Source organism: Zea mays, chromosome 10, assembly GCF_902167145.1.
Source record: "Zea mays cultivar B73 chromosome 10, Zm-B73-REFERENCE-NAM-5.0, whole genome shotgun sequence".
Taxonomy (NCBI): domain Eukaryota; kingdom Viridiplantae; phylum Streptophyta; class Magnoliopsida; order Poales; family Poaceae; genus Zea; species Zea mays.
The window spans coordinates 91,038,541-91,060,039 of NC_050105.1; the positions used below are offsets into that span (position 1 = coordinate 91,038,541).

At 46.0% G+C, this 21,499-nt stretch overlaps 1 protein-coding gene across 2 annotated transcripts; it reads right to left on the minus strand.

Moving 5' to 3' along the window:
• Positions 1-1,493: 1,493 nt before the first annotated feature.
• LOC100278915 (uncharacterized) lies at positions 1,494-20,425 on the minus strand. 2 transcript variants are annotated; one of them, XM_035963010.1, is made up of 12 exons: positions 18,352-18,567; positions 17,112-17,247; positions 15,985-16,049; positions 15,593-15,787; positions 15,369-15,518; positions 5,984-6,379; positions 5,141-5,400; positions 4,820-5,038; positions 3,790-3,991; positions 3,396-3,549; positions 2,506-3,105; positions 1,494-2,411 (listed from the first exon to the last, which is right to left on the minus strand). In XM_035963010.1, the coding sequence occupies exons 3-12, from the start codon at positions 16,015-16,017 to the stop codon at positions 1,744-1,746; spliced, it is 2,877 nt and encodes a 958-aa protein (XP_035818903.1). In that variant the 5' UTR covers positions 16,018-16,049; positions 17,112-17,247; positions 18,352-18,567; the 3' UTR covers positions 1,494-1,743. The 2 variants fall into 2 exon arrangements, with proteins under 2 accessions (XP_035818903.1, NP_001341397.1); NM_001354468.1 differs by lacking the exon at positions 18,352-18,567 and adding an exon at positions 19,920-20,425 and having other exon boundaries at positions 1,546-2,411.
• Positions 20,426-21,499: the final 1,074 nt, after the last annotated feature.

Genomic DNA, 21,499 nt, shown 5'->3' on the forward strand with positions numbered 1-21,499 from the left:
CTTTTCCTCTCTCAAACGGTCACTTAGACCGAGTGAGCTTCTCTTCTCAATCAATTGGGACACTTAGTCCCCACAAGGACCACCACACAATTGGTGTCTCTTGCTTTGATTACAAATGACTTGGGAACAAGAAATTGGGAAGAAGAAAAGCGATCCAAGCGCAAGAGCTCAAAAGAACACGGCAAAACTCTCTCTTCTAGTCACTATTGCTTTGAGTGGAATTGAGACTTGGAGAGATTTTGATTCACTCTATTTGTGTCTTGTATTGAATGCACTAGCTCTTGTATTGAATGTGTTGGCTGAAAACTTGGATGCCTTGAAGTGTGGTGGTTGGGGGGTATTTATAGCCCCAACCACCTAAGTGGTCGTTGGGGAAGGCTACTGTCGAAGGACGTACCGGACACTGTCCGGTGCGCCAGCCACGTCATCCAACCGTTGGGGTTCGACCGTTGGAGCTCTGACAAGAGAGGCCACCGGACAGTCCGGTGGTGCACTGGACAGGTACTGTTCACTGTCCGGTGCGCCTTCTGGCACCTGCTCTGACTCTGCGCGCGCAGTCACGCACTGTTCACTGTTCCTGTAGCTTTTGCAGACGACCGTTGGCGCAGTTAGCCGTTGCTCCGCTTGGCACACCGGACAGTCCAGTGAATTATAGCGGAGAGGCTCCCTAAAAACCCGAAGCTAGTAAGTTGGAGTTGATCCACCCTGGTGCACCGGACACTGTCCGGTGGTGCACCGGACAGTCCGGTGCGCCAGACCAGGGCAACCTTCGGTTTTATTGCTCCTTTCATTTGAACACTTTCTTATAACTTTGTATTGGTTTGTTGTGAACCTTTGGCACCTGTGAAACATATATTCTAGAGCAAACTAGTTAGTCCAATAATTTGTGTTGGTCAATTCAACCACCAAAATTATTTAGGAAAAGGTTTGACCATATTTTTCTTTCAATAGTTTACATGGATATTGTTGTAAGCCGTCGTAACACACGGTCAACCAACTAGTGTATATATATGTGTGTGTGTGTGTTTGTTGTGTAAATATAACGTCAAAACTGGTGTATTTAGAAAAACTAGCACATAGCTTGTGCTAACTATGATTCCAATGAGAAGAGAGAAGGGGTCGACGACGGCGACACGAGTGAGAGGCGGTGGGGTCATGAGGGAAGGATGATGAATGATCTAAATTATATTGTTCATTGGATTTGAATAAGAGTGGGTTATCCATCGATATGAACCATTCGTTTTGATAGTGTGTTAAATTTTGATACAATTTATTTGGTGAAATTAGTGGAACCTATGAGTGTAGATGGTTTGATTGAGTGGGTTTTTATAAAGTTTAAATTGATAAATTATATAGTGGTTTAGATGTTTTACAATTTATAACAGAGAGTACTTGTTTTACTCTTCTATTTTGAAGACGTGACATCAAAAGGTACCAACGGTTGTTCGCCAATACAGCAACAAAATCCGTTTTCCCGATACACCAATAAAACCTGGCCACAAAAACTTTGATTAGCAAAAAAATAAAAACATGTAGGCGCGGTATGATAGCAAACACCACCAGTTGTTTAAACAATTAATATTTAAAGGAGTTACAAATTCATGCCAACAAGTCCATACAGTATACTAGTAATCCTAATAAAGTTCATAAGCTTGAAGGTACTCAGTCATAGTCGCAGCCCTGCTCTACAAGGGTATTCCATCAACCAACAGGTCGAGGCCATAACATTCATGTATGTTGCCATTAGAATGTTGGGCGCCCTCTCGAGTCCGATGACGAACTGAAGTGGCTTGACCTTCTTCTTCCTAGGGTATTCCATGTGAAACTGTTTCCCTTTTGTAAGCCGCTAGTAATGACTTCGTCTTCGCCATCATCTTCAGTCTCGTCCTTGCTGTATGATGAAACTCCAGCCCTTCCTTTGTCAGGCGTCCACGTCGGGTTGCTCACACCGTCTGCGCTGTTTTCTACAGACCTAGGTCTTTTCCTCCTTTCACTAAACTCAACTTGGATGTCAGATGAGTAAGCAGTCTTCTTCGACCTCTGAGTCGCCTTTGGAATGTCTTCAAATCCCTCATCGGATTTCATCCACTGATCACCGAAAGAGTCTGAATAGACAACCTCCTTTCTACGTCGCTTCGCACCGACCATTATATTCTGGAACTCATCTGCCACGGTTCTCTTGGGTAAATCATTGTTGGCGAATACCCAATCTGGAACCTCATTCCCATCCATAAGTCTAGATTTGTAGTTTTCTCTAAGCCTCCTTTCTTCATCCATCTTCTCAAACAACCAGAATTCTTCATCAGTTCGTGCAGCCAAACGATTTATCTCGCGCTCACTGGGGATATCTGTTCCCAGCGAGCTTGTCCCCCTCCTAAGGATCTCCTGCAGCAATGCTCGTCTGTCCTGTGCTGTAGTGGGAAATGAACGTGAAAATGTCATGCGAGTTCCAGTCGTGTAGTAGACAAAAATTAAATAAATAGGAATTAGATCACTCAAACTCACCTGTGGAAGTTGTGTTAAACAACCCAGCCTGGATAACTTTTGCATCGATACCCATCTTTTGTTTTGCACGGTCCAGGATCTCTTCTTCAATGGAGCCGACACTAACAAGAACAAACACACGCACTTCATTCTTCTGCCCTATACGATGGGCACGGTCTTCAGCTTGTTGGTCCATTTGAGGGTTCCAGTCACTATCAAATATAATGACAGTGTCCGCCGTCTGCAAGTTCAACCCAAGTCCTCCAGCACGTGTGCTGAGGAGAAACATGAAATATTCCGAATCCTTCTTATTAAAATCTGCCAGTAACCTCCCTCGTTCTTCAGTCTTCGTGGATCCATCAAGCCTCATGTACTTGAAATTGTACATTTGCAAATATATTTCTAAAACATCAAGCAGTTTCGTCATCTGAGAGAAAAGCAGAACCCTGTGACCAGCTCTCTGCAGTTTTGGAAGTAGACGATCAAGCAATTCAAACTTCCCTGATGCTCTAACAATTTCCTCCCGCTGGTACATGTTGTAGTGCTCTACAAATAGATAGGGGTGGTTGCAACATTTCCTAAGTTGCATTGACAGATTCTGCAGAGCCTTTGATCTGAGCCCTGCACAAAAGGGCAAATATAACAATAAGCACATTAGCAACACAAGACACAAGGAAAATGGGAGTGCAAGACTGACACAACAATAAGGCAATGTACTAAATAAACTAGCAACACAGATAAATCAAAATTGCAGTGACAATTTTGAAATCGCTTCATATTCCATCAAGGTCTGGAAAAGAATTAATTCTCGAGGAGGGGAAGGATTAGTTTTTTCTTGAATACGCAGGAAAACTGGCCATTTTTGTATAAAGAAGAAAGGGGGAAGGATTAGTAATACTTGAGGGGCATACCAAATCCTAGTGCAACCTTTTCCCTGCTTGTGACTTGTTCATAGTATGCTTTTTGCCAAGCAGACATATCACACTTGAGAATTACTTGTGTTTTGACAGGGAGATATTTTTCCACTTCATCTTTTTTCCTCCTCAGCAAAAATGGACGCAAAACCTGGGCAAAAAGAAAGGGAGCAACGAATAAATCTAGATGTTCCCACATATAAAACTGGCCATCAGCTTTCTTTGCATCTGTTATGTGTTACCAACTCACATTCTCACTACATGGTTTCAGTCAACCAAAAGTATGAGGATGCAAGTGGAGGATCATGTGGCAACATCTGGAGGGGGTTAAAAGAATTGTATAACTGTTAACTGGAGGGTATATATCAGGGGCAGCATTTTTTTTACTCACTTGATGCAGACGATGTATGATTAATAGCTGTTCCTCATCATTAAGACTAACATCACATGCAAATGGTGCATTAAACCATTCCTCAAAATTCTGAGATGAATTAAAAATATTGGGCAGAATAAAGTTAAGCAAAGACCACAGTTCTTGTAGGCTATTTTGGATTGGAGTGCCAGTTAAAAGTAGTCTGCGGCGGATCTGATATCTGTAAATCAAGTATCAGCAATATGTAAGTATTATTGCCAAATGGCCTAAATAAACTATTTTGCCGTCTTTAAGAAAAAATAATAAGTAGGTTAATAGCAATCACTAAATGAATGAAGAATGAACAAGGTAAAATGGAAAAATGAGAGTAAGCACTAAGCAACTAGCCACGACAAGAGAATAGTAATGAAACATAAATAGTGTCTCGATCATATCATTTACACACCAGCAAAAACTTTGTTCGTATATATTTGGCAAATTTGGTATAATACCTAAAAGAACGATTAGTCGATTACCATTAAAGCTGGTAATTAATCATAGCATTTACATAATATACAATTTCATGGCAATTCAAAACTTCGTAGACCACAACTTAACCAATTATGAGCCGGCACCAAACACTACTTCATCAATATAAAGACTTGTTTACTGAGTCCCATTATTTTCACTATCAAGGGTAACCTTCCTCAGAAAAGGCAGAAGGTATGTCAATGTGATAACCTGCCAAGACAAGGCATTTTTAAGATCCATCTGTGAAATACTACAAGGTCTAGACCCAAAGTCACCATATGAACAAAAGTTATATGTAGCTGTCTGACAAAACTAGTTTAATGAATTGATCAAGAAGATTCATAAGGTTCTGCTTCTGCAGCCTAGTACTAAATATGAAAGTTGAAGCTGTTCAGTTGTTATTTCAAGTGTTGAAGTGTAAATGTGTCAACTATAAAAAAGCCATTACTGGCAATCAGAGCCACATACAATAATTAAGTGCATACATGTCATCCAAAGCCATAATACAGTAAAAAGGATTGTAAAATAAAGCGTATACCCTGAAACTAGTGTGCGAGCAAGAGCACATTCATGATTTTTCAGACGATGTCCTTCATCAACAATCAAATAATGCCAGTGAACTTTCTTTAGGAACTTCTTATCTTTCAGTATCAAGTCATAATGCGTGAGCAAAACATTAAATTGCAATCCATCAAAATTCTTTTCCCTTAAAAGCTTCCTCTCTTCTGGACGACCATCATACAGAATTGTCCCAATACTGCAACAGACAAAACCATGTTGACTTAGGGTGGATATGGTATATGGTGCAATGGAATGTACTCACAAAAAATTGATCATACACACTCCAGTGGAACATTACCTGGGAGCCCAGGTTTTGAATTCGTTAGACCAATTTGGTAATACTGCTTTTGGAGCAATTATTAAGTGTGGTCCTGCAACCTCCTTATTTTCCAACAGATAAGCTATCAAAGCTATGGTCTGAATTGTTTTACCCAGACCCATTTCATCAGCCAGAATGCCATTCAAATTGTTGTTAAACAAAGAAAGCATCCATTGGAGACCCTCCAGTTGATATGGCCTCAATTCCCCACCTTCGAGAGCTGATGGTTGTTCTGTCACCTGTAAGTGCAAAGAACACAAAAGAAACATTAGCCTTGCTACTTCACCAGAAGTACACAGGGTCACTGATTACACTATGATTTTGCAAAAGGGGGCAAAGGTCAAATTAATGAACGAAGGAGCATAAATTCAACTGAGGAAGACAAATGGAATCAATTAGCATTTGAAGCTTTCTATTATTAGACCTTCAAAGTGAAATATCACAAATTTTAAACCAGAAATGAACAATCAAGATCAGTCACAGAATGGTAATAACATTCATCTTTATAGTATCCCCCACATTACATGACGGAATGAGGCAGCAATTGTGGAGTTGGATCCTACAGAAGCAAGGATTCCCATAAATCAGCACATTATCTACTAGTAGCAATGCCCCCCTGATGTATTCCCTAAATAATATTACCTAATATCATAAGGGATACAGCTGAAGCAAGCACCAGTGTATAACAAGAGAATGCAGAAGCTATTTTCATAATTACGGATGTGGTCACAGAACTGCATTCATTCTAAAAATAGTTGAAGCCAACAACAAACAACCTGTCAGCAATAAGTTCAATATATAGCTAGTGAAATTTTGCTATACCTTTTCTTCAATGGAATGGACAGTAAAATCAAGTCTACGACCTGCATTGAATTTACTTTCATCTGCAGAGCCAGCAAAGTCTGCATCGTCATCTGAAGGAGATTCCCCAGGTGATTCACTCTTGACGCCTGAGATTTGAGAGCAATCCTCAGACTCTGACCCTTTTGGCACTTCACTCCCTTCATGCTGACTAACATGCTCAGCATCTTTTTGTCGCTGTACAGCTTTTCCAATTCCTTCAAGAAGCTCATTTGTTTTGTCAAGGAGCATTTTCAGACGTTCGTTCTTGCTCTCCTCAACCATCTTCATATATGCTACTTGATCACCAATTTTCAGAAGATTCAACCTATTTTTCTCTTGCCGTGAGATACGTTGACGTGCCCGAACATGCCATGCCTACAACAATTAGCAAGTGAAAAAGGCTCTCAAGCACTGAAGTGGCACATCCAGAACATGAGTATCTATAAGATAAAATCATATTACACAGGAATGTAGTTTACTGTGGAAAAATGCAACGCTGTGCTAAGAAAGTAGAATTTAGAAAACAAGGTGGTGCACATACTTTCTAAATATTTCAATTTTGTTCTCAGGATTGAAATATTTTTTGTGTTGAAATTTGCACCTTCCAAAATCACAAGTGGCAAGCTATAGTCTCTACTGGTGAGGTCAGACACATAGCTGGTTTAGACTGTGGGCCTTAGCCTTCTGAATGTGAAGTACATAGGGCCATAGCACATCTATAGATTGTGTTAGCATGAGCTATATTAGGCAAGAATCTTCCTATGTTTGGTAGGTCCCATGGGTTTGGGTAGTGGATGGCAGCACAGGCTTGTTGCCTTGTGCGCCTCCTCCCTGTTTGGTTAGTTGATTGTATTAGGCAAGGGTCTCCCTGATTGGACTGTTTGCTATTCTAGTGGGCATCCTTGCCTACATGTACTCGAGCCTTGCTCTCAATAATCAATCATCAATTCCCCTAGTCCACTGTCTCACATGGTATAAAGATCCGGGTTCCACCTCGGATTTTACTTCCGCTCCTCTAGCCGCCGGTTCTTCACCGTGCAGCGCCATGTCCGGCTCCACGCCGCCATCGCCCAAGGGCAACCCCGCCAAGGAGAAGGCAGCCGCCGCCAGCCAACCTCGTCCAACAGCTCGCCTCAGCCACCACCGCTCGTCGGGCCCTGGAAGCGGCCAGCGTCGCCGCTTTGGAGAGGCAACAGGCCTACATCGCGGTCTTGGCTCGCCTGGCCGCCGCAGAGGAAGAAGCTAGCGTCACCGCCAGCGCTCGCGACATCGCCCTCACGTGTGCCAATCAGGAGCGGGCCGCCGCCCTCACTTCTTCGTCCGATGAAGGCGACTCCCCTACAATTGTGCCAGCGGACCTCCACGACGCCATGCTGCTGCAGAAGGCAGTCGCCCTCCTCAGCCTCCACGCCCAGGCCATCGTCGTCAACAACATCTGGAGCCTCGTCCCTATCGTCCTCGACATCGACTCCAGCAGCTTCAACCGTTGGTGCGATCAGTTTTTACTGACCCTCGACAAGTTCTCTCTCCAGGCTCACGTCCACTTCGACGCTCCAGTCCCCTCCCCAGATTGGGATCGGATGGACTGCATCGTCAAATCCTGGATTCTCGACTCCCTCACCGACAACCTCGCTGAGATCGTCTCCCAGGGTGGCACTGCTCGGGACACCTGGCTCGCTGTCAAGTCCCAGTTCCTTGGGAACCGGGAGATATGTGCCATCCAGCTTGAGACGCGGTTCCGCAACTTCGTCCAGGGCGACCTTCCCATCGCTGAGTACTGTCGTCGCCTCAAGAAGATGGCTAATGACCTCAACGCCCTCGGGGAAGTCATCTTCGACCACACCCTCATCCTCAACGTGATCTGCGGTCTAAACGAGCGCTTCACCCACGTTGGCGCCCTCCTTCGTCGTGCTCGACCCTTCCCCTCCTTCCTCGACGTACGTGAGGATCTCTCTCTGGAGGAGCTCACCATGACGAACCAGGAGCCTTCTCCAGTCGTCGCTCTCGCCGCCACCACCAAGCCCTTGCAGTAGTCCCCGCATCGATCCGAATTCAACTCCAAGGGGGATGCCAACATGAACACCTCTAGAAACACCAATCGTCGCACCAAGTGTGACGACGACAATAGTGGACGGCAACAACAGCAACAGCACCGCCCCAGCGGCAGCAGGACAGTGCCAGCTGCAGTTCGGTGCCAAACCTGCGGCGCCACCAGTTGGTCCCTGGCCCTCTGTCTACAATCTATGGACAAGGACCATCCAAATGTGGCCCGGCGCGCGTCCTCCCTTAGTGCCACCTCGTCCTCAGTAGCAGGCTTTCATCGCCCAACAATAGCCACCAGCGACACCTGCTCCTCCAACACCAACAGAGGGGTCGGCCTGTGGGCTGTGCCGGGGTTCTATCACCCCACGGTCAGCCTGCCCTCCTGGGACACCCATTCGCTGGCCTCAGTTTTCAGCACGGAGACGTTGCAGTAGCTCCCGACCTCCGAGTGGTACTTCGACTCAGGTGCTACTTCCCACATGACTTCTTCCAGCAATCTTTCACATACCTCTTCCCCGTGGTATCCTACTCCATCTATTGTTGTCGGTAATGGTTCCCTTCTTCCCGTAGTTGGCTCCAGTTCTACTACATTACCTCACTCTTTATTTCTTCATAATATTCTTTGTCTCCACAAATTATTAAAAATCTTATTTCCATTAGCCAATTTACTATCGACAACAATTGCTATGTTGAGTTTGACCCTACTGGTTGTTCTGTGAAGGATCTGCAAACTCGGAACGCGATCGTCAGGTGCAATAGCTCCAGGGCTCTGTACCCCTTGCACCTCCCTCCAACTCAGTCCTTGGTCGCCAAATCCACCTCACCCTTGTGGCATCGCCGTCTCGGTCATCCTGGTCATGAAGCTCTATCGAAACTCACGTCTAGCGTCCCCCTTCACTTAAAGGATTCCTCAGATTTATGCCATGCTTGTCAATTAGGGCACCATGTTCGCTTACCATTTCATGCGTCTAATAAGTTTGATCTTATACATTGTAACCTATAGACATCTTCAGTCGTCAGTGTACCTGGCAATAAATATTATTTGGTCATTCATGATGATTGCACACATTATTTGTGGACTTTTCCTCTTCGTGTTAAATCAGACACTTTCAGCACTCACGACCTTCATTGCCTACGCCTCTACACAGTTCGGCGCCTCTGTGAAGACCATCCAGTGCGACAACAACCGCGAGTTTGATAACTCCAGCATTCGTATGATCATACCTTTGTTATGGTCACTAGATCGGTGAGGGATTGGAGACGAGTATCGATGGGTAGGAACGTCGGCCGAGGGCCTCTGCCCACGGCCGAGCAAGAGGAGGGTTTCTCCCTTCTAATTCTTGCATACTTTATTTCTCATCCATTGATTACATAAATATGCCAGCTGGCCACCCCTATCTAGCTAGAGATCCTTATCTCCTTAAAACTCTCCTAAAAACTCTCAACAACTACTAACCGATAACCTTCCTAGATAATCTCAACTAATCTCCTAGATAATCTCAGCCATGGGTCCTCCAAGGGGGATTAGATAAGGATAGTTAGAGATAAGATTAGAAGATTAGTTGAGATTATCTAGGAGATTAGTTGAGATTATCTAGGAAGGTTATCAGTTAGTAGTTGTTGAGAGTTTTTAGGAGAGTTTTAAGGAGGTAAGGATCTCTAGCTAGATATGGGCGGCCAACTGGCCTATTTATGTAATCAATGGATGGGAAATAAAGGAGGCAAGAATTAGAAGGGAGAAACCCTCCTCTTGCTCGGTCATGGGCAGAGGCCCCCGGCCGACGTTCCTACCCATCGATACCCCTCTCCAATCCCTCACCGATCTAGCGACCATAACATCTGGTATCAGCTCCAGGTTATCCTCACCACCACCAGTCGTCCATCCCTCACCACCACCAGCCGCCCATCCCTCACCACCACCAGCCGCCGCGCCATCAGCCGTCGCAACGCCCTCCCACCCACCCTCTCCAACTCTAGATGCATTCACTCAACTCGAAGAGAGTTTTGGCCGTTTCGCAGAGAAGTGGGATCAGTTCGTTGTGATGTTCCACCGCTACACGGACTCAAGGAGAAGACAGAGAAGGAACTCCAAGCAGCAGTGCGGCTTCAGGCGACAGTGCGAGGGTTCCTGGCACGCCGCCAGGTACAGTCCCTTCGTGGGGAGAAGCACCTTGCTGTGGCCTCCAGGGCCACCCCATGGCCGTCATCACATGAGCAGGTCGTGGCATATTTATGTAATCAATGGATGAGAAATAAAGTAGGCAAGGATTAGAAGGGAGAAACCCTCCTCTTGCTCGGTCGTGGGTAGAGGCCCCCGGCCGGTGTTCCTGCCCACCGATACCCCTCTCCAATCCCTCACCGATCCAGCGACCATAACATCTAGTATCGGCTAGCTTGGGTTTCGATCTGATCCCATGGCTTCTGTTGCCAATTCCGCGGTGTCATCCTGGCAACCGGTGTCCCCATCTCCATGGACTGCGTCGCATGTCACCTTCGTCACGCCATCCTTGCAACCGACGTCCCCATCTCCATGGGCTGCGACACATGCCACCTTCGTCACGCCATCCTGGCAACCGGCGTCCCCATCTCCATGGGCAGCATCGCCTGCCAATTTTGTCACCACATCCTGGACGCCGGCGTGCCCCATCTCCAGGGACAACGCCAAATTTTGTCACATCATCTTCGTTGACGGCGTCTCCGTCCCCATGGGCGACGCCACTAGGGGCAGCCATAGCTCAGCAATCACCAACTCCATCGATGGGGGACTTGTGGACCAACATAAGGGCTGATCTCGCAAAGATGCAAGCCACGCTCCAGAAGGTTGAGCAAGGGCTGCTGCAAATCAAGGCAGCAGTGCAACATGAGCAGCATCAGCTGGCGTTGTCCGCACGGCTCCAGACGTCGGCGGCTGTGGGCATACAAGCTGCTGCTCGTGGCTTCCTTGCACGACGGAGAGTGCGGGAGATGCGTCGGCAGATGCTCGAGGCAGCCTTGGTGACGGTTGACCTCGACACACGAACGCGCGACCTCGCCCTGTCAGACGGCCATCAGCAGCGACACCAGGCCGCTATCTCCAAGTGCGAGCATGGTACGTGTCCCACAGGCGACGAACTTCAGCTCTACGGCAGCGGCGATAGGGAAGGCACTCCCCTCGTCATCGGCAAGGGCGCACTATTTAGTGCCACCACATTCCGCTACCGGCCGCCACGAGGGCGCCTCCGCTGGTTATTGTTGCGACCTATTCTAGGTGCTCGTCCATGTGCTCCCCTTTCGTCCAGATGGCGTCCATGGGATCCAGGTGGCAGCACAAGTGCAAGTCCAATGCGCGGAGGGTGTCCGCCTTATCTTATAGGGTCAAAAAATTCAGATTCGGAATAATAAGATAAGCCGAGATGTAAAAGGCTTGTCTTCTAGGTGTCTAGTTCTAGGTCAAGTAGACTCGGTCTTTGAGCATCCGTCATGCTGCAGCTCGAGGACGAGCTGCTTGTCCAGGAGGGGTGTAGTGTCAGGGCCTAAGGAGGCCCACGGAGGGGCTACGGCAGCAGCAGTCATGGGTCCTCCAAGGGGGATTAGATAAGGATAGTTAGAGATAAGATTAGAAGATTAGTTGAGATTATCTAAGAGATTAGTTGAGATTATCTAGGAAGGTTATCAGCTAGCCGATACCAGATGTTATGGTCGCTAGATCGGTGAGGGATTGGAGATGGGTATCGATGGACAGGAACATCGGCCGGGGGCCTCTGCCCACGGCCGAGCAAGAGGAGGGTTTCTCCCTTCTAATTCTTGCATACTTTATTTCTCATCCATTGATTACACAAATATGTCAGCTGGCCACCCCTATCTAGCTAGAGATCCTTATCTCCTTAAAACTCTCCTAAAAACTCTCAACAACTACTAACTGATAACCTTCCTAGATAATCTCAACTAATCTCCTAGATAATCTCAACTAATCTTCTAATCTTATCTCTAACTATCCTTATCTAATCCCCCTTGGAGGACCCATGACTGCTGCTGCTGCAGCCCCTCCGTGGGCCTCCTTAGGCCCTGACACCTTTCTCAGCCAGGGCATCATCTTCACATGTCTTGCCCCTACACCTCGCCCCAGAATGGTAAAGTTGAACGCATCATTCGGTCCATCAATGATGTTGTTCGTTATCTACTCTGTTCCAAGCGTCCATGCCTCCTTCCTACTGGGTCGGCCCTCTCCACCGTGACCGAACTGATCAACACTTTGCCAATCAAGACTCTTGCCTTCTATATGCCACACCTTGCTTTGCACAGCACTCCACCGGTGTATGACCATCTTCGAGTTTTTGGCTACAAATGTTATCCCAACCTATCCGCCATAGATCCCCACAAACTCGCTCCCAGATTTGCCCTGTGTCTTCCTTGGCTATTCCCACCATCACAAAGGATATCGCTGCATTGATCTCTCCTCCAATCGCATCATCATTTCTAGGCATGTCATCTTTGATGAAACTGCCTTTCCCTTTGCTGATCGCGATGGACCACGCTTCCCTAAGGTTTTTGAGTTTCTTGTTACTCACACTGTGCCTAATCCAATTGGACCACAGCACAAGCTTTTTCCTGCAGGAACTCTTCCCGAGGATCCTGGAGTGTCAGCACACACCACGGTGCCGCCTCGTGTCGACGCCCGCGTTGTACGTCTCACCAGGACGACGCGGTCTGACCTCCTCCATGCCATGCGCGGACTCAACCGCCTTTGCTGCACTCGTGGCCTCGACGACCTCCACCACGCCACGCGCGGCATCGGCGACGTCCTCTCCCGCGCCATGCGCGGCAACATCATCGTCACCCACTGCTTCGTCGCCAGGCACCGCCACACGGGGTTCTCCACCGGGATTCTCGCCTCTCCAGGCCCTAGCGCATGTCATCACCATCGTATACACGCGCCGGGAACGCGTGGCGACCGAACCATCTCCAACATCAGCACCACCATCATCGCCTCCACCATCGCTACCCAAGGGTGTGGTCGTTGTCCAACCAGTGACCAACTTGCACCCGATGGCGACACGGGCCAAGCGCAGCTTTTGCATTCCAGCCCTGTTCCATGTTGCGCACCTCTCCCCGGTGCCGAAGACCTATCGTGGTGGCCTCGCTGGCGCACCGCCATGGAGGAGGAGCATGCTGCTCTTTTGGAGAATCATACTTGGGACCTCGTACCTCGACCACCTCATGCCAACGTGGTGACAAGCAAATGGGTCTTCAAGCACAAATTTCATGTAGACGAGACACTGGAGCGCTACAAGGCGCGTTGGGTTCTTCGAGATGTTACACAGCGCCCAGGTGTGGATTTCTCAGAGACATTCGGTCCTGTGGTGAAGCCAGCTACAGTTCGCACAGTTCTCTCTCTGGCAATGGCCCGTGCACCAGCTTGATGTGAAGAATGCTTTTCTGCATGGCACTCTGTCCGAGACAGTATACTATGCTTAGTCGTCCGGATTTGAAGACCCCACACATCCAGATTTTGTTTGTCGATTGAACAAGTCCCTCTACAAGTTGAAGCAGGCTCCTCGTGCATGGTTCAGTCGGTTTGCCACATACTTGCTCTCCATTGGATTTGTTGAAGTCAAGTGGAACACTTCACTTTTTGTCTTCCAACATGGTTCTGACACTACCTATTTGTTGCTATATGTCGACGAAATCATCCTCACCGCTTCCTCGTCTGCCCTCCTATGCCGGATTATCTCGGCCCTGCAGCAGGAGTTCGCCATGATCTCGGTGTTCTGCGTCACTTCCTTGGTATGCATGTTCAGCCCTCAGGAGATGGTCTTCTCTCTCAGAAGCAATACATGGTTGAGCTTCTTGATCGCGTACTGATGTCAGATTACAAGCCTTGTCTGACACCGGTTGACACCAACCCGAAGATTGCCTCTCCAGATGGTGAGCTGGTGACCGACGCTTCAGACTTTCGCGGTCTTGCTGGTGCCCTATAATGGCTAACATTCACTCGACCTAATATTGCCTATGTTGTTCAGCAAGTTTCTCTTCACATGCATGCTCCTCAGGAGCCACACCTTGCTGCCCTGGAGAGGATTCTTCGGTATATTTGTGGCACTCTTGATCTTGGCCTTCTGCTACGACCATCCACAACGACTGATTTGGTGGTTTACACTGATGCTGATTGGGCTGGCTGCCCAGATACGCGCAGGTCCACCTCGGGCAATGCTGCGTTCCTTGGTGACAAGCTGATTTCCTGGTTATCCAAGCGTCAGAACACCGTCTCGAGGTCTAGTGCTGAAGCTTAGTATCAAGGTGTGGCGAATGGAGTTGTCGAAGCTACGTGGTTGTGCCAGCTCCTCTTGGAACTCCAGGCCCCTCTACGTCGCGCTACTCTTGTGTATTGCGACAACATCAGTGTTGTCTACATGTCTTCCAACCCCGTCTAGCATCAACGCACCAAGCACATCGAGATTGATCTTCACTTCATCAGAGAACGGGTTGCTGCCGATGATCTTCGTGTCCTGCATGTGCCGACGACATCACAGTATGCAGACATCTTCACGAAGGGCCTCCCATCCTCAGTCTTCACTGAATTCAGAACCAGTCTGCACGTGCGCAGTGGCTGACTGCTTAGCATGAGCTATATTAGGCAAGGATCTTCCTATGTTTGGTAGGTCCCTTGGGTTTGGGTAGTGGATGGGAGCACATGCTTGTTGCCTTGTGCGCCTCCCTGTTTGGTTAGTTGATTGTATTAGGCAAGGATCTCCCTGATTGGACGGTTTCCTATTCAAGTGGGCATCCTTGCCTATATGTACTCGAGCCTTGCTCTCAATAATCAATCACCAATTCCCCTAGTCCACTGTCTCACGGATTGATTTGGTACTAGGCAAGATCCCTGTGACTGGTGCTACTTCTATAAACCAAAACCCTAGAGCATCCTTGCCTACATAATCATGTACTATATTCCCTCATAATCAATCTATTATTTGGTGCCTATTATCCTAGCTAGAACATTTCAGATAGATAAACAGGTAGAGTCAAAAACTAATTTGGAGCTATACTAACTAACAAATAAAAAAGGGCCAGACCCAGTGCTGGGGCCTCCAATATGAGTGGGGTCTGAAGAAGGGATAAACAGAGGCAATGCCTTCCTCCGCAAATGCAGAGATGCAGCTTCGAACCCGCGATCAACTCTCGCCACTGCACCAAGTGTGCCCTTCTCTATACTATTACTAACAAACAAATAACTGGCATTTTGGGAGGGCCAGTGCAACATGATTGATTCAGTATATGGTGACAAAACATTCCTACATAATATTGTTTGAATTTCAAAAATAAACGGTTCTAACAACCATACCTGGACTCCATCATTCCGCTGCTTTCTTTGCTTGAATGTAGTGCCTAATTGCACCTGGTGTTCCCTAGAAGCATTTAGAATTTCTGCAAAGAACTTCCTCTTCCTAATATCTGCCTGATTTTTTTCTTCCTCTTCGAGTCTTGACATCCTCTAAAGTTCGAAAGCATCAACATTGGGATCATGTTTTCATATGCCAAAAATATAAAAAGATATATTGTACAAACCTCTGTAAATCTCTTTTTGCGGTGAACATCATCAGCATCCATTGAAAGGATATCTCCTATTCCATACATGGATAAAGGATACCGTATCCGCATCAGCCCCCAATCAAAAAGTTGCCTCTCCGGATATGCACATTTCTTCTGTAGCCAATATTCTGCACTGATATCAGATCGCACTTTCTTCTGCAAATCTAACAGCTGCACAATATATGAATAATCATCAAGAATCAATGTCGCAAATAACCACTTGTGGGCATGTAAAAATTATGTGACAAATGAATAACGCAAGCATAGCAATAAATAACCCTATATTTCAGATTGTACCATTTGTTCGAATGGACAGCCAGTGAGAACAAAGTAATCACTGGTTCTATATATTGCATTACTGCTTTTACCTTAAGCCCATACATTTCAAGCAAACACTTCATTTGCAAGTCTTCACCCCTAGTAGAAGGTAATCCTGGCGACAAAAAAGAAATGAGTGATGACATAGCAGCAGAGACAATTCTGAATCCAACAACTGAAGTCCTTTAAAGAAGGCAAGAAATAAAGAAGCTTTAATGGCAGCTGCAAGGAAAATAAATGCAAACACGTGTGAAACTGTATTTTCCATATGATCAAAATTCAATAACAAGTGGATAGCATCTACTGTACAATCAAATAAGTGAGCAGCAGCCACACAAAGATCTACCCAAAACACCAAAAATTGGAAAACTTATTTAGAAGAATCAATTAGAGTTTGGAGAATATAAACTGGAAAAAAGATGTGCGCCAGCAGATGTTGGCTGCCCCAGCCCAACAGAGCCACCATGCATTCTCCTATCCTGCCCTAGCATGCTCTGTTCACTCCCCACACAGCACACAGCCATCTCCGCAGAATGGCAATACCACAAAAAATCCAGCGCAAGGGAGATGGAATGACAAAGAACGCTGCAATGGGGACACGTCTTTGACTCTGAAGGAGTGAAGCAGCACCATGGCAACCTCAATCTATTGGAGGAAGGCAGTGGAGGTGCAAGTATCTCTCTCCCACAATCTCATCCATGACCTACCTCAATAAACCTCAGTGCACAGCAACGGGAATCAGGTCTTGGCATGTCTTAAATTTTGGTTCGGTAAGTGACGTGCACAGCCTGGCATCAGGGTGGATCCAGATTGACACCATGATTTGTCCCATGGCTTCACGCAACCTGAATCGCACGTGGCCTCTCTAAATGATTCCTGTAACTACTGTTTTCACCTTCCCAGAGTTCCATTATGCACTCTATGTTTACCAAAGTCAAACTTAGCAACAGAGCTGGGATCAAGTTGGTCACAAGACCAAAAGAAGGCTTAGAACTGATGCCAAACTAAGAACCTTCAGACATTAAACTTAGTTCAGCAGACATGGAAGGCTAAAAACAAAAATACCCAGCCAAGACAACCAGGTTTTATAAGACCAAAAAAACGAATTTGGGAAGTGAAAGCTCAGAAATGTGTTTCTTATAACTAATGTCACCCAGGGAGTAAAAAAATATAATACCTTCAAGTTCAGCTAGCCGATGCTGAATGGATGCATTGAATCGCCCTTCTTTCAGAGCTGCTAACTCTGAGTAGGATATTGGTGTTTTTTTATTCTTATATATTGCATCTTCAAGCTCTTCAATCAAGGAGCTCCCCTGTAAGGTAACAGCTTTACTCAGTGAAAACATAAGAGGATAAGATCAATCAGAAGCTATTTCAGAGAAAGCGCTTCAAGCCAACCAAACCAAAAGAAGGTAAAGTACCCAATTATTGCGATAAAAAATATGATGTTTAAAGTTACATCACAAACAATATGGCAAAAACCGATGGGCACTTTTTATGTCTGCAACACATTATGACGATGGGCACTTTTATCATTGTTTCAGTGAGTAATCAAATTCTAAACTAGAATACATTTTTAAGAAAAGGAAAAATGGACAAATCAAGCCATCCTCCAAGGGCAAACAGGAACTGATAATCTATCCATAGTCAAACTTCATCTGATGTATAGATTAGTTATTACTAAAACAAAACCTTGTTCATCCATTCACAACAGATCGAACTTCAGAGAGCACAAACTCCTGTCACCACAAATTTCAAATAGCGGCTGCAATCTCAGACGCCTCTAAAGATTCTAGAGCATACATGTAATATAAGAACAGGCCTGGTGTTAGACTACTGTATAGTGTTAGGTTAGGGTTTCCCTTTATTTCCTTAATTACCCCCTATTGTAATGGGCTTGGCCAGCTAACTCTCCTATATAATCTCCCAACCCTGGATTAGGGTTTCACTCTCCAACTCCTGGTACAGTGGTGAGAATTGTTTCACTAAATCACCAGGTAGTGAGTTCGAAGGAATCTCTCCGTATTTGCAGAGGAAGGCTTGGCCCGCATTGTCCACTCTGGTAACAAAAGGGGATGGATAAGTCCATCACAGTTCGCAGCTAACTAAACAGTGATGGTTTCGAATACTACCTAAAGTGAGATCCAACAAATGTCACTTCAACAGTAAATCAGCCAGTTTTTCGAGAAAAACAGTAAATCAGCCACTCTCAGCAAATGTGTATTGCTGATGGAGAAAAAAACTAATGCAATACAAAATCCAATGCCAAGAGAAGTAAAACAACTCGCATTCCCAACAATTTGTCTTATCGATAGCTAAGGTTAGAAAGTTGTACCGAGATGTTAGTAATTAGTTATAAATTCAAAATTATGTTATATGTGTCTAATAAAAAACAAGAACAAAAAGGAAAACCTGACCTAAAAAATGCTTGATCTTTGGTCAACAGAGTTGCCTCGTCTGGATCTCAAAAAAGTGTATTAGAAACCTTGTGAGACAATTGTATTATTGGGACTACAAACAATGTGCTTCACAATAATGCCATTCCAAACAATTATTTCGTAGAAAAGGGACTACAAACATTTTTAATTGATTCTACTACCATTTAACGTATTTGCTTCCGTTTTCCAATTCATCTCCATGTATTTGTGGTATAGGAGACATTTTTGCCCGTCACGCAGCGGACAAGCAGAACTGGAAACTTGAACTGTGCTACCATGGAGGCACTCTCGAGCTCCTGCTAGAGTCGCGCCGAGGCCCCGGCCACGCCATCCATCCGTAGCCAGCACTGCCCTACGGACGAGCTCCGGCATGCCCCAGCTGCGATGAACAAGAAACGAAGAGCGCAGGCAGGAGCTGCGCGGACGCACATGCTCGTGCGTCGGAGACAGCTCGCGGCTCGGCCGAATTGGCCATGGATGCCGCATGCTTAACAACGAACAGATATAGAGGTCGCCAATTCGTTAGGGAGGGATTCAATTGGGCTCATGTGAGCGATTTATTCTGGATGCATATTGGACTTATGTAGCTTGAATTTCTTGTGTACGGTTAGCAGCACAGAACAATATATGCATCAGTTCTTCAGTTTGACCACAATCAAGTATGGTGTGAGCAAGTTCAGATGACACAAAGTTGTTCTTGTATGTTTAAAGCAAATCTTCAAGAAATTGATCAGAAATCGATGTATCGCCTTGCCCTACCGCCATTCAAAATTTAGGAAAAAACACAAACCATTTTTTAAAGTACAGTAAACAATTAGATAGTACTGTATCGAATTATTAGGCCATGTGCAGTGAACACTGATAGGCAATGTGCAGGTAAACAATACTAATGCTTACAACCCAATAGGTTGCTGAAGCATCAGTTATGCCCTGCGCCTCAAGCCAGCTCGATGGAACGGGGGGCGGCTGTGCCCAGCGTGGTGGTGGTGGTGGTGCCTTGTCCGGCGTCTCCGATCTGACGGAGATGATTTAGCTCCATGGCGGCGCACGAGATGAAACGCTCAGGCCACGTAAACGAGAGATGAAACCTGCAGAACGGCTTGAGGGGCAAAAGTGTCTCGTACGGCACAAAATACAAGAGATTGTATTAGATAAGGAAGAGAATACACTAAATGGCATCTTAATCAATTATACGATCTTTATAATCCCATTTATGCTAGCTAATTGTTTGGAATGGCATTATTGCAAAGCACACTGTTTGTAGTCCCAAAAATACAATTGTCTCAAGCATTGTCCCTTGCATCATAATCAAGCAGTTATGTCCAAATAAAGTATCCCACCTAATGAATATGAAGACCCCTCAACAGAGAAATTTGCAGAACCTCATACAAGCGCATCAGCCGCCAAATACTAACTATCAAAGCTACTAATGCAAGGGCCAATAGAGCAATCAATTGCAAGCAAAGACAACGGTCAGGTGCAGTCCCCAGCACCCGAACAGAAGGGGGGCAATCCCCACACAGACCAGAAGAACCACCCACACGCACCTTGGTCGCAACGTCAACGGGGTAACCCTCCTCCGCGGCCGTCATCTCCATATTCCCTTCCTTCTCCGCTTCCCGCTCTCCCCCCTCCTCCTCCTCATCGTCACCCGCACCCCCATCGTGGTAGATGGACGAGACCGCGCGCAGGACGTCGGGGGGCAGCGGCAGGTTGCGGGAAAGCAGGTTGAGCGCGCCGATGAGCGTCCTGGCCTGCTCAACAGCGCCGCCCGCCTCCTCCACAGCGGGGGGCGTCACCGCCAGGGCCGCCGCAGCGTCCACGGACGCCGCCATCGCTAGGGTTTCGCCTCCGCGGGGTGAGACGGCGTCGGCGCTTTCCCCGGCGGGTTCGAATCGACGCGCGGCAATGGTCCGCCGTTTGTTTGTGGGGGCGTTTTCGCGCCGGCCTTGTGTCAGGGGAAGCCGAAGCTTCCGATCGATCGGGGCCGGGGAGGCGGACGCCGCGGATGTCTGGCCTGCGCAGCGGACTGGGTGGGGAAATTTAGTGATTTCCTTTTATTATTACTACACTATTATTATTGTTTCGGGCCTCGGTGTGTATATTGGGTCGGGTTGAGTGTGGACGGGTGTGTGTATCGAATTCGGCGGTTGGGTGTGGATCCGCTGGTGTGCAGTTGGTATGAGCCTCGTACGATACTCCATATTTTTAGGCTATCCGCAGTCATATAACTCTAAAATATTACCTTAAAAATGTTATATCCTTATCAATAAAATTTTTTAGTTGATATTATAATTATTTGTAGTCATATTTATTTCATATCTCAACCCTATATCAAATAAACCCTACACACGTAATTACCACACCGCGAAAAAAAAATACAGAGCGAGCACTTAAACGCACACCCTCAACTTCAGAAATTTGAGGCTAACCAACAGACCATACATATCTTATTATTTAGAAAAATAAACAATAATTATACTTGAATAAATATCTTAATACATATTTATATGATATATAAAAACCGTAGCAAAGCACGGACAACCGGCTAGTATTATATTATTATTTTCAAATCTCTTTTTGTACACGTCCTGCTGCATGTTGCTCACTACATTGGATAGGGTGGCTTCCGTACGTATGCTGAATGTGTCGTTTGTGAGCGTAAAATGGAGTACTACATCCAGTTGTCTACTGCAGCTGAATTTTTACTCTATCTCAAATCGTGTAGTGCATAGAGTCCGTGACTGCGAACAGCCTTACGTTGTGTGTTTAGCGTGTGTAGTATTTGAGTTCAGATGCTACAACTTGTATAGGAAGGATGAGGCAATCAAAAAAATATTTTCACTCTATCTTATAATCTTCCCCACTCATATTTCTCTATATATTTCATCTATATCAACTACGGTAAATTATATTCACTCTTATCTAACTTCTATATTTTTATCTATATAACACAGGATTTGATATGGATAAGACTGCTACCAGAATGATATGCACCCGCTATATTTGGCGATAGTACATGCGGAAGTATATAAAGAGTTGTAAACGACTGCACACAATTCTGTACTCTTTGTATCGGTGTTTACCGAAAGGTTTCTTGTATCCAATGCAAATAGTCTCATCGGGG

Excerpts from the sequence above, each read along its gene's own strand:
- LOC100278915 (NM_001354468.1), bottom strand. The coding sequence starts at position 20,207 with ATGGCGGCGTCCGTGGACGCTGCGGCGGCCCTGGCGGTGACGCCCCCC. Across the intron at positions 16,050-17,111 it reads TCGGCTAGCTGAACTTGAAG|GATTACCTTCTACTAGGGGT; the intron begins GTATTATATTTT and ends TTTTGTCGCCAG. Across the intron at positions 6,380-15,368 it reads AGCGGAATGATGGAGTCCAG|GCATGGCATGTTCGGGCACG; the intron begins GTATGGTTGTTA and ends TAATTGTTGTAG.